Genomic DNA, 12,174 nt, shown 5'->3' on the forward strand with positions numbered 1-12,174 from the left:
GTTGTGAGCAAGACACGAGAAGTCATTCTTCCGCTCTACTCTGCACTGGTTAGGCCTCAACTGGAGTATTGTTCCAGTTCTAGGCACCGCATTTCAAGAAAGATGTGGAGAAATTGGAGAGGGTCCAGAGAAGAGCAACAAGAATGATTAAAGGTCTTGAGAACATGACCTATGAAGGAAGGCTGAAAGAATTGGGTTTGTTTAGTTTGGAAAAGAGAAGACTGAGAGGGGACATGATAGCAGTTTTCAGGTATCTAAAAGGGTGTCATAAGGAGGAGGGAGAAAACTTGTTCACCTTAGCCTTTAAGGATAGAACAAGAAGCAATGGGCTTAAACTGCAGCAAGGGAGGTTTAGGTTGGACATCAGGAAAAAGTTCCTAACAGTCAGGGTGGTTAAACACTGGAATAAATTGCCTAGGGAGGTTGTGGAATCTCCATCTCTGGAGATATTTAAGAGTAGGTTAGATAAATGTCTATCAGGGATGATCTAGACAGTATTTGGTCCTGCCATGAGGGCAGGGGACTGGACTCGATGACCTCTTGAGGTCCCTTCCAGTCCTAGAATCTATGAATCTATGTTTCTACCCCCATACGCAACAGATCATTCAAGAGATGATTTCCCATCACAGAGATATGGCCACAACTGTTGAAGTTCCCACAATGTCTAGCAATGCTGTGTATGAGCTGCAAGAAAGCTTCAGTGCAGTTACTAGTGTGAAGTCAGGACAATTAGGACCCCAAGACCATAACCTTAGGATGCAGTCTCAGATAAGTGTCCTGTACTTCAGGTGCATGAATACCCTATTTGCTGCCTACTTATTGTATCATTAAATACAAAATTGATGCTACAGTGTTAGTTCAGAAGGGACAAAGGCAGAGCCTGGAAGTAGAAACACATCAAACAGACTGACCCTGCGTTTATTGTCCCCTGCGGGTGCGTGCACCAAAGAGAGACTTCAGGTGCCCCCAAATATATATCTGTGCTCTCTCTCTTGCACCCTCAAGGGGAGACATTGCTGGCCATAATGATGAGGAGAGGAAGACTCAGCAACTACCTGAGGCAATTCCAACATAAACGTTAGTATCAAAGCAACATCTGTTTAGTCTGAACCTTTCAACTAGTATCTCTGCTGTGGGAGATTATAGCATTGTCTGTGAACTTCTGCCCAAAGATCAGAGAGGGTGGAGGGAAACTGAATCCTCTGAACTCACATGGGGCCTATGGGTGTCCCCAAAGGAAGATGAGGCAAGAGAGATCAGGAGGAGGAGGAGAGAAGTGAAAAGTAAAAACATGTCAACTCTTAAATGAGTTTGGACTTCCATTATGGTTCTCAATAACCACACTGCAGTAAGTAGACAATCCTCTGGCACTCACATCTTGTTGAGCTCCACTCTCTTATATAATAACCACCTGTACAGATTGCCCTATGATCATTACAAGATTTATAATGGAGATAAACCACCTGGTCAAAATATACACATCCCACTTCAACTGGGTGCCTTTGATTGATGTTAAATCTCACACTGCAGCATTGTCAGCATAGGGTGTCCTATCTGATAAAGGTGTCAGCTGGCAACCAGGCTCAGGGTACAGGCTGGCTAAATCCTGCAAATGGTCACTGAACACCCAAGGTATGTTATATGTTTTCCTCACACTGCCCCTTGTATTCCATAATTTCAAAGAAATATTAAACAGTGCCAAGTTGCAAGAGTTCCACCAAACAGAGTTCTAGAATATTGTAAAAAGAAGAACAGGAGTACTTGCGGCACCTTAGAGACTAACAAATTTATTAGAGCATAAGCTTTCGTGGACTACAGCCCAAAGCTTATGCTCTAATAAATTTGTTAGTCTCTAAGGTGCCACAAGTACTCCTGTTCTTCTTTTTGCGGATACAGACTAACACGGCTGTTACTCTGAAACCTAGAATATTGTACATTCCTTTCCTTTTTTGGTATGTTCAGAACCACTGACAACGGCTAAATTTTCTCATCACCAGCTGTACTGATTGGGGAAAGAACACCTGTGCTGATGTTAGAACAGCTGCTTCCCAGCTCACAGGTAAGAGTAAGATCAGTTTCACAAAACTCTCTTCTTTTGCTCACCACCTAGTCCTTTCTTCTGTTTTAGTGATGTGATACAGCATGGCCAGAGAGCAGCAGTAGAGGGTTAGAAGGGAGCCTTATTCCCTGTAGAGGGAAGAAAGTTTGCTATAGATTAATTAGAGCACCTGAAGCCAATTAGAGCACCTGAAGTCAGTCACCTGATAAAAGACCCCTGCTTCAATCAGACAGTGGAAGGAGTTGGAGCAGAGAGCAGTTTAGAGGGAAGCAGAGGAAAGTTTAGAGAAGTGCTGCAGTGGGCTTAGAAGACCAAGACCCTAGGTAAAGGGACACCTGGCTTGTGGAGAGGGAGGGCAGGAAGCCCCCACAAGCTGAAGGGCAGGAGAGGGAAGTAGCCCAGGGGAAGGAACTGCTAATTCAAGTGGTTTACCAATATCCCTAGGGACGCTGGGCTAGGACCCAGAGTAGAGGGTGGGCCCGGGTCCCTCCCTCTCCACTCCCCTCCTCTAGGACACTAGTGGGGCAGTTAATATCCTGGTTCAGGGGCAAGAAACGGCACCCTGAATCCCCTGCTCCCCTCCCCCCCGGCAAGAAGAGAAAGCGTGAGACCCATCATAGTAGTGCCTGCAATCTGCCACAGCGATTAACCTCTCAGCCTCCATCACACAGACATCTCCCACATCCTCCCTGCACATTTTCCCCAGTCCCAGGGTTGCTCATATGAGCATAATGATGTACTTGATATTCTAAATGATATGTCAATATCGCCTCTGTTTGCTGAAAGAAGAGAGAGCTTATAAAGTGTCAAAGAGAATATGGAAAAATAACTGGAAGTTTTGGGTTGCTTTTTAGATTCCATGTTTGTCCAAAATGGAATATTTATCAGGCTGGAAACAAACATCTGGAAAGGCATCCACAAGACCACATGCCATCAGGTTCCAGCCTCATCTCTAGGAAACAACTCCTAGGAGACCTCCTATTTGGCAAATATCCATGGGAAACATCTCCTATAAGACCACGTACAATCAGCCATAGCTTCATCTATTGGAAACATCTCTTGTACCATTGAGCTATATTTCCATCAGTAGAAAGCTCTCCTGTGAGACTTCATATAATCGACTGCAATATCATCTACTGAAAAGTTATACATGTTTGTTCTACTGTCAACTTCCTGGGATTAAGGACCGTCTCCTAATTTGTACTGCACTTAGCACATCATTGAATAAAATAAAATATTTCATTTTATTACTTTATTTGTTTTTTCCTCTGTCTCTCCACACTAGGGGGGAATCTGCCTTCTCCATTATTTGCTCTCTCTCAACAAGATGGTACTGAACCTGTGAGAATGCATGAGTGGATGCACCTTTCTGCTCCTCCTCTTTCCAGTACACCGTACCAGCTATAAATATCTTGCTGGTATAACGTACTGGACCATACTGCCCTACTTGCACTGCTGGACTGGAGATATATTCTCCTTCAGGATGCATACTCCTATTTTTAAACAGGCAAACAATTTGAGATTTACTTTCCCTTGTCCCAGCACACATGGCTGTTCACAGACAACTGCTTGCAGATAGGCGTAGCTCCCTCCATGGGCAAGGCATTACCCCTAACAGACACAGGAACATTTCCTTCACTGTCACAATTGTCCACACTCGTAATAGGCAAGGTATAGGGATACTCATGTTCCACTAACCTTGCCTTCCCAAACTGCTGATCAGACAAAGCCATCAGCTCACAAGGCTGCCTAGGCTAATCTAAACTTTATTTGCCTTTCTCTCCCTTATCCCAGCACTCATGGCTGTTTACAGACAAACACTGGGAGACTGGGGCAGCTTCCTTAACAGGCAGGTTGACACTCCCAACAGACAAACAACTGGAGACATATTCTCCCACGGATAAGCTCGTGTTTTTCACAAACAGGAGCTCATCATACTGAGCTACTTCAAGCAAATTACTTTTACCTTGTTCAGGTTCGCTTTTACAAACTTTACTTGCCAACAATCCATCACCCACCAAAAATCTTCTCTTTCCTTCCTCAGTTAGCTCTTCAACCTAGTCATATACACACACACCCCTTCACAAATCTCCGTGTTAGATACAGATAATACAGAGGATTCACATTCATACTTTTTCTGGGGTTGGGTTATGACATTACCCTGATAAAACATAGCTTTCATATCATTCCCAATCAAAAGATCTGTAGGCAAAATAACTTCCTTACACCTACTATAACTTCATGTTTAATACCATGCCATTCAAGGTGGATTCTGACTAAAGACACACAGTAAACTCATAGAGGATTACAATATTCACACTCTTATCTGGTAAGTAATCATCTTCTCTGTCAAAATCTGCTTTAACTAGAGTGACGTTAGAAGCTGTAACTTGCCCTAAACAACTTTTACCATTGATTTTTACGTTCTTTAGGAATTTCCTATTACCACCCCGATACATAAGATTGGCACCATTTATGGGATTACCTCCTCCTGAGCTCACAGTAATAGCATTTACATAAAAGGTGGCAGTGTTGGGGTATATTTGGTTACCCTCTTTCTGGTCAAAGTTCTTTAGCAGGTTTTTCAGTTCTCAATCAGTGGCTTTCTTCTTAAAGGATAAAGTCCTTTGTGAACACAAATCTTCCAGGGTTTGCAGTTATGATTGTGGATCACTCATTCTGACTGACTTTAACCTTTAACATTCAGTATCAAATTTCAAATTTAGAATAGCATGGGGTTCTGATCCAAAACCCAAATGATCTGGTTCCATGTATCCTGTTGATTACGCCAATGTGACCCGGTTTGCCTAGGGCATCCCGCACTGGAAATGCCCAGGTCAGGCCTTGCTACAAAAGGGAGAGAAGATACTCCCAAGACTGGTGGGTAACACTGAAGTTAAACTCCCCAACTGGTCACAAACTGATCCCTCACACTGGTTATCAAGAAGCAAAAAAGAAATCACACTGCCCTCTTTATTGCATTCTCTGACTCCCAATCAGCACCTAGGTCCAGTACAGAGAGAACATATTAACGGCCGTACTGGGCCAGACCAAAAGTCCATCTAGCCCAGTATCCTGTCTTCTGACAGTGGCCAATGCCAGGTGCTTCAGAGGGTATGAACAGAACAGGTAATCATCAAGTGATCTATCCCCTGTGGCCCATTTCCAGCTTCACACAAACAGGAGCTAGGTAGGGCACCATCCCTGCCCATCCTGGCTAATAGCCATTGATGGTCCTATCCAGTTCTTTTTTTAATCCTATTATAGTCTTGACCTTCACAACATTCTCTGGCAAAGAGTTCCACAGACTGACTGTGCACTGTGTGAAAAAAATACTTCCTTTTGTTTGTTTTAAACGTGCTGCCTAATAATTTAATTTGGTGATCCCTACTTCTTGTGTTATGAGAAGGAGTAAACAACAACACTTCCTTATTTACTTTCTCCACACCAGTCATGATTTTATAAAACTCAATCATATCCCCCCTTAGTTGTCTCTTTTCCAAGCTGAAAAGTCTCAGTCTTATTAATCTCTCCTCATATGGAAACCATTCCATACCCCTATCCATAGGCATATCCCTGCATGCCTTGCTGAGTCATAGGGTGTATCCCCTGCCTTCTCTAAATGGGTCAATTGTATAGCTGATGTCCCTTGACGGGGCATCAAGCAGGCTAGGCAGTGCTAATGTCAATCTGTCTGGGAGTGTCACCCAGACACACAGCACAAGTTTGAAATACAGACATACCCTACATATCTATAACTCATAATACAAAGGTGATACAAACATATAAACAAGATTACCATACTGGGCAAATTATAACATTTTTTGCAGAGACCTCACACTTATTGCCATTTTACAATATTTGTATTCATGATATCCTAAAGTGTCTCCCATATTCCATATAGAGTCACATAAACACATATCCTACGCCCCCCCCCCCAAATCTCCTTCCCAGCAATCAAAACCAATTCAACTGCCTCCTACCCCAAAAGAAAAAAAAAAACCCTCACTCCCAGGGACCAATACCAATTCAGTATTTCCTCTCCCTCCTCAGCATACCCCAGAGACCAAAACCAATGCAATGCCAAAAACTCACCCTCTGTGACAAAACCCACTTTTAGTTTTCCTGTAGCTATTTGGAGGCTCATGTTCATGGCCACATCCTGGGCTACTTGCTACTCTTCACTGTTCCACCAGGTGTGAGGAAGCCATCACACACTTGTCAGCCACCCTCCCTGCAAACCAGGAGACAGCTACTGCTGCAGGAGCATCCTGAGCTCAGCCACCTGACAGGCTCTTCAAATTCCCCATCAGGGCTCAGGGGAGAGAGGGGCAGCCCTTCACCACCACCACTGCCCCAAGGCTGCTGTGAGGATCCACTCTGCACAGGGCTCAGGCAGCTTTGCTCTCTGGCTCCAGTTCCCGCAGTGCATTCTGGAGCAATCTGAGGTACTGGCATCATGAACAACTATTGCTTCCCAGCACATCCCCTGCAGGATGGAGAGAATGGAGGGGCCTACAGTTCTTGAGATGTAAAGAAACAGGCCTCTCCAATATACAGAGGAGAATTTTAAAAACAGAGAAAGGCATTGGCTGGCAGGGGCTCCCCAGGAGATTTCTCTGTATCTGGTCCTGGATTAATGGTGCTCTGCGACTTTTAAGTCACAGTTTCACCCTCACCCAGTCAGCTGTCAGTTCATTGCTTTATGGAGTGTTGTAGCCTCTCTCACATCCAGGATTGTACCCAGATCCCATTATAAGGCGGATTTGGAACAATCTTGTAAATTTAAAACAAAACCTCCACACACTTTCAGTTTTTTAGAGTTGGTAGCTAGTATCTGTTCTGAAAATTAACTACATAAATTTGCCTCTATGACAGGTTTTACCAGGCCTGGAAGCCCTGTTGGAGGCCTCACAACCCTACCAAACCCCATCCCAAGAAAAAGCAGTTGAGGTGAGTCCTCCAGGTTGCCTAGAGAGGCTATGGGGAAGCAGCCAATCAGAGAGAGGCTACAGGGAGGATCCAATCAGAGCCCAGCAGTTTCATATAAAAGGAGCTGCTAGACAGAACAGATTCAGTTTCTGGCTGGAGCCAGAGGAGCAGAGGTGGTGCTCCTGGCTGTTTTCAACAGTTGCAGTACCTGGACAGAGCAGTTTGCTGGCTGAAACCAGGGAGCAAGAACTGTACACCTGGCCAACTGTAGGGCTTGACAGATCACTTGTTGGCTGAAGCCAGACAAGCAAGAAAGAAAATGGGGCTGAGAAGGGAAGTGGCCCAGGTAAACGCACCAGCAAGCAGTTAAAGGGAAACAGCAGATGGTTGCTACTTATAGTGTCCTTGGGCTGGGACCCGGAGTAGTGGGAGGGTGCAGACAGGGGAGCTTAACCAAGCCCAGAGAAGGGGACAAAAGACCCCAAAGAGGGTCAACATTTAATTGAACTATGTTAACCTCCAGGAGGGGATTGAATTGAACTAGTGGCTCATCTGGAGAGCTGGGGTCAGTAAGGCTCACTACAGAGTGAAGAGTCTCCAGGGAAGAAGCCCTGAGGGTACTGCTCCATATCAGAACAGAGACAACACTTAAGAGAGACCAGGAGGGGCTGAGGGACCATTGAAAGCTAGCAGAGGAGGGGCTATAACTAAGGATACGAGTTGGCCATGGAGGTCACGGAAGTCATGAATTCCGTGACTTCTTCCACCCTGGCAGGGCTGGAGCAGCTGTCAGTCCAGGAGTGCAGCAGTCCTCTAAACAAGAGCCCCCAGGGCTGTAAAAGCAGCTGGCCCTCAGACAGCATCACTGCAGGAGCCCCCCTGCCCATCAGCTGGACAGAGGATGGTCCCACAGCACCAGGACCCCATCCACCCACCCATTAGCTAGTGAGAGGATGGCCCCTGTGGCACCAGGAGACCCCCCCCCGCCCCCCCCCATTAGTTGGTTGGAGAACAGCCCTGCAGCACCAGGAGCTCTCCCCCCCGCCGATCAGCTCGTCGAAGGATGGCCCTGCGGCAATAGAAGCCCCCCCTGCCGCCCATTAGCTAGTCAGAGGATGGCCCCACAGCACCAGGAGCTCCCCTCCCCACACCCATCAGCTGGTCAAAGGAAGCTGTCCATTTTCATACCAGCCACCTGCAGGATTTTTTTTAAGAGTGTGAGCGAAGCTATAGTTCATCTGCTGCAGATGTGATCACTAAGTAAATCAATGGAAATAAAAGAAAATATTGCAGCAATTGAAGCATTTGCACCAAGAATAATGGCAACTCTCACAGCTTATGAAAAAACAGATCACGTAAGGTGCTCAATGACTTGACTTATCTTGCCAGTTGGTCAAAGTCCTTCAGTGGCATGACTGACCACCTGTCAGCTAAGAGTGTAAAATTGAAGCCTACATGACTGGTTCTGAACAGTTTTGTCAACCCGCTGCCAGTTTTCTTAAACCCTGCCGAGTGTTTGATCCCAATCAGGCCAAACTTCTTGACCTTGTATTACTAAATGTATTTGAGTCTATTCCCATGTTTGAAGACAGTGAGTTGGCAAAAACAGTTTTGTAGCTACAGCAGTGCAGTTTTGAAATGAAGTGGAACTTGACATTCAGGAATTTTGGGGCAACTTAAATGATCGTTTTCCAAGTCTGGCCATAATAGCTTTGAGGTGTTTATCGCTGCCCAATAACGGTGTGGACTGCAAGAGATAATTTTCATCTTACAAAGTTATTTTGCGAGATGACAGATGCTCAAAGATGACAACCTGGCAATGTACAACATGCTGTTTCAGAATCATGGAAAGCTCTGTTAGTAAATGACCATTTTACACTCTAACAGTTAATCTGGTAGGTAGTTAGCATTATATAAGGTTTAAATAGCCAATTTGAAAGTTCTTTATTAATGTAGTGAAAACTGCATTACTGTGTGTACATTTCCATGATTTTCTTGTTTATTTCCCAGAGTACTCTGATAGGTCCTTGTAGTAAGGCCACTGACTCACTGCTGTGGCACCTCCTGCTGGTTGTCCGGGAATTAGCTCTCTCAGCTCTGGAGTACCCTTTATAGGCTGGTGTCTCACCCTCTGTTGCCTACCCCTATGCAGTCCCTTTATCTCCATCACATATAGGCCCCATGTTCCTCCCGGACCAGGATGCCCCTTACCTTTGGGTGCTGCCTCTCACTCAGGGAACCCCACTCCCCTGAGCCCACCCCACCTCAGTGATCCACTGCCAGTCTTCATCTAGCCCCTTTACTCATGATCAAACTGCAGTCTGAAGTGGCCACTCATCGCTTCTCTTCACTTTCTTTCAACTTCAAGGCCAGGTCTTCCTTCTCCTTTTGGGCTTTTTGCAGCTCCACCTCCGCCTGTGGGAGGTGGGGACATTTGAGAGGGGACTGTCCCTACTGGGTTGAGGGCCAGGAGCCTCACCCAGAACAGGGGAAGGGACAAGACCCTGGGAAGGCCCATTGGGTGAAGAAACCCAAGAGGGGACGGACATGTTGGGCCTGTGGACAGCGAGGGCACATATGGGGTTCGCTGAGTGAGGGGCAGCACCCCAAGGTAAGGGGCAACGTGGTCCAGGAGGGACGTGGGGCCTATACATGGTGCAGATAAAGGGACTGCAGAGGGGTAGGCAACAGAGTGCAAGACACCAGCCCATAGAGGACGCTCCAGGGCTAAGACAGCTAATTTCTGGACGACCAGCAGGAGGCGCCGGGCTGGAGAGTCAGCGGCCTTACTACATATGGTGGAGAAAGTGAGCACGTGCAGTCCACCCCGATACAAAGGGAACTATGGAGACTGGGCAAGTTGTTCCACTGTTGAGGGATGATAGATCCCCGATACACGGAGATGTTCTTTGCGGAAGGTGCTTATGCCATCTCTGCTTGGGCCCTGACATCAGCGCCCCAGCGGAAGGGGGCAGATGACCCATGAGGGAGACGGGAATCCCTGCTGCAAGGAATCCGGGAAACCCAAGAGGGACTATGGGAGGTGCAGTGGGCATCTGCGCAGCACTTAATAGGCGGCCACGCAGCTTAGAGGGAACTTAGGTCTCTGCCCATCTGACCTGGAGGGAAATTCCTTCCTGACCTCAAATATGGCAATCACAGTACTGAGTGTGATAGGCCCTGTTGAACCTTGCACCCTGGAAGGGGTCTGTTTTGTGTGTGTTCACATACAGATTGTGCGTGAGTCGCCCGGAGGGCTGAGACAGTAAAATCTGCCGGAAAAAATTTAACTGCCAGCAGGGGTCACCATAAGCAGCCCAAGTAGAGAGAGAGTGCAGATGCAGACATACCCGACTGGTAGGAGCGCTAAGGTGAGTGGCCCTCATCACAGCCTCCTTCGAAAATCTTTTGCTAATGGTCTAATGTTCCTTTGTCTCCTTCCATCTGTGCAACACTATCCCCTAATACCACAGACTTTCACCTCTGGGTAACCTTTGAAACTGGCTTCTGCAAGGGCTGAGATAGGAAAGTTCTCAAGAAATTAACCTTAGAAAATTCTGCATGTTTAATCTGGATGAATAAAATCTTAGTGGTTTTTTAAACACAGACATCAAAGGTGTTGTCAATTAGTGGGTTTGAAAAAGACCCGGAGGGCCTTCAGATAGTTAGGTAGGCTAAGCAGCCAGGATCACCCGATATTCACAGGCAAATGAGTCCTGAGAGAGCTATTCCTACAGCAGCTCTGACTGGTTGCTCTGTTCTAGGAGGCAGGCAAGTCGGGCAGGCAGCCAGCCAGAGGGCTGGAGCTTCTAGCATCATCTCCAGACTGGGCTCCACCCCAGCCAAAACCCTGTTGCTCACAAAAAAAAGTGAGAGTTGGCAGAGGCTTCAGTACTGGCCTCGGGCTTCTACCTTAGCTCCCTAAGCCAGCTAGTAGCCCCCTCTGCAGCTCAGCTCCACAAGCCTCTTAGCAACTCTCTACTAGCTTAGCTCAGTCTGCCTGAGGTTTCAGAGTAGCAGCCATGTTAGTCTGTATCCACAAAAAGAACAGGAGTACTTGTGGCACCTTAGAGACTAACAAATTTATTAGAGCATAAGCTTTAGTGGGCTGTAGTCCATGAAAGCTTATGCTCTAATAAATTTGTTAGTCTCTAAGGTGCCACAAGTACTCCTGTTCTTTTTGCCTGAGGTTGACACTAATGCTTGTGAGCCACTCCTGACAGCATGACAGAGATAAAGGCTGAATTAGTTGAAACAAAAGGGCCTGCTGAAATAATTCAAAGGCTGTGTTAAAATCCCTGCCTGGTAAAGAACAGCAGTGTGGGACTGGAAATTAATAAACTAAATTTGGTTGTCAGAAATTAGGCCTAATTGGTAAACACACTAGTGAGGGGATGTGCTACTCTGTCCATCACTCTCCTTTGGGTTTAAAAAAAAAAAAAAAGACTTTGGAGGGGAAATATGGAGACATGGAGGCAAAAAAAAAAAAAAAAAAGAAGGAAATGCTGGCCGAGAGAAAGGGGAAGGAATGAGCTTCACTGTCATAATTACCACCCCCTCAATCTCCTTTACCCCACCCATGAAAGCACCCCAGTAACCAACCCAAACCAATTCAACTTCCCTTACAGCAATAGCCAAACCCAAAGCAGTTTTCCCCTTCACCCAGCACACCCCACTGACAAAACCCAGTTCAACTCCCCAGCCAACATTCCGGGGTAACAAAAAAACAGTGCCACTATCTCTCCTTAAAATCATGGCCTGTTACAAAAAACAATTCAATTCTTCACACCACCATCATGCCCAGGCAACTCAGAGAGTCAGCACCCCCTTAATATCACTCAGTGACCAAAATCAATTCAACTCCCCCTTCAATGGACTCCCAGGGAACAAAACAGTTCAACCCTCTTCCGTCCTATGCAGTGACCGAAAACAATTAAACTCCTCTTCCCATCCCCAGCAACCACACCCAATTTGTCACCCAGAGAAGCAAAACTAATTCACCCCCCCCCCATCACTCCAGAAAACACAAACACATTCATCTCCCTCCCAAAAACTTACCCCACTCACAAAAGGAAATTCAACTCTCCCCATCTCCGCAACTTATCCCTGGTGATCAAAATCAATATAATTCTGCCCCAAATACACCTCCATAGAACAAAATTATTTGTCTCCCCTCCACCAAT

The 12,174-nt window shown here is 46.2% G+C and overlaps 1 protein-coding gene across 1 annotated transcript in view; it reads left to right on the forward strand.

The window, feature by feature from the left end:
• Positions 1–12,174, forward strand: part of LOC117880047 (inter-alpha-trypsin inhibitor heavy chain H3-like) — an 87,698-nt gene that overhangs the window by 27,429 nt on the left and 48,095 nt on the right. The window contains 1 exon segment of the mRNA XM_034775721.1: positions 6,938–7,012. Coding sequence (XP_034631612.1) covers positions 6,938–7,012 — 75 coding nt within the window.

The sequence above is a fragment of the Trachemys scripta genome, chromosome 7 (genome assembly GCF_013100865.1).
Source record: "Trachemys scripta elegans isolate TJP31775 chromosome 7, CAS_Tse_1.0, whole genome shotgun sequence".
Taxonomy (NCBI): Eukaryota; Metazoa; Chordata; order Testudines; family Emydidae; genus Trachemys; species Trachemys scripta.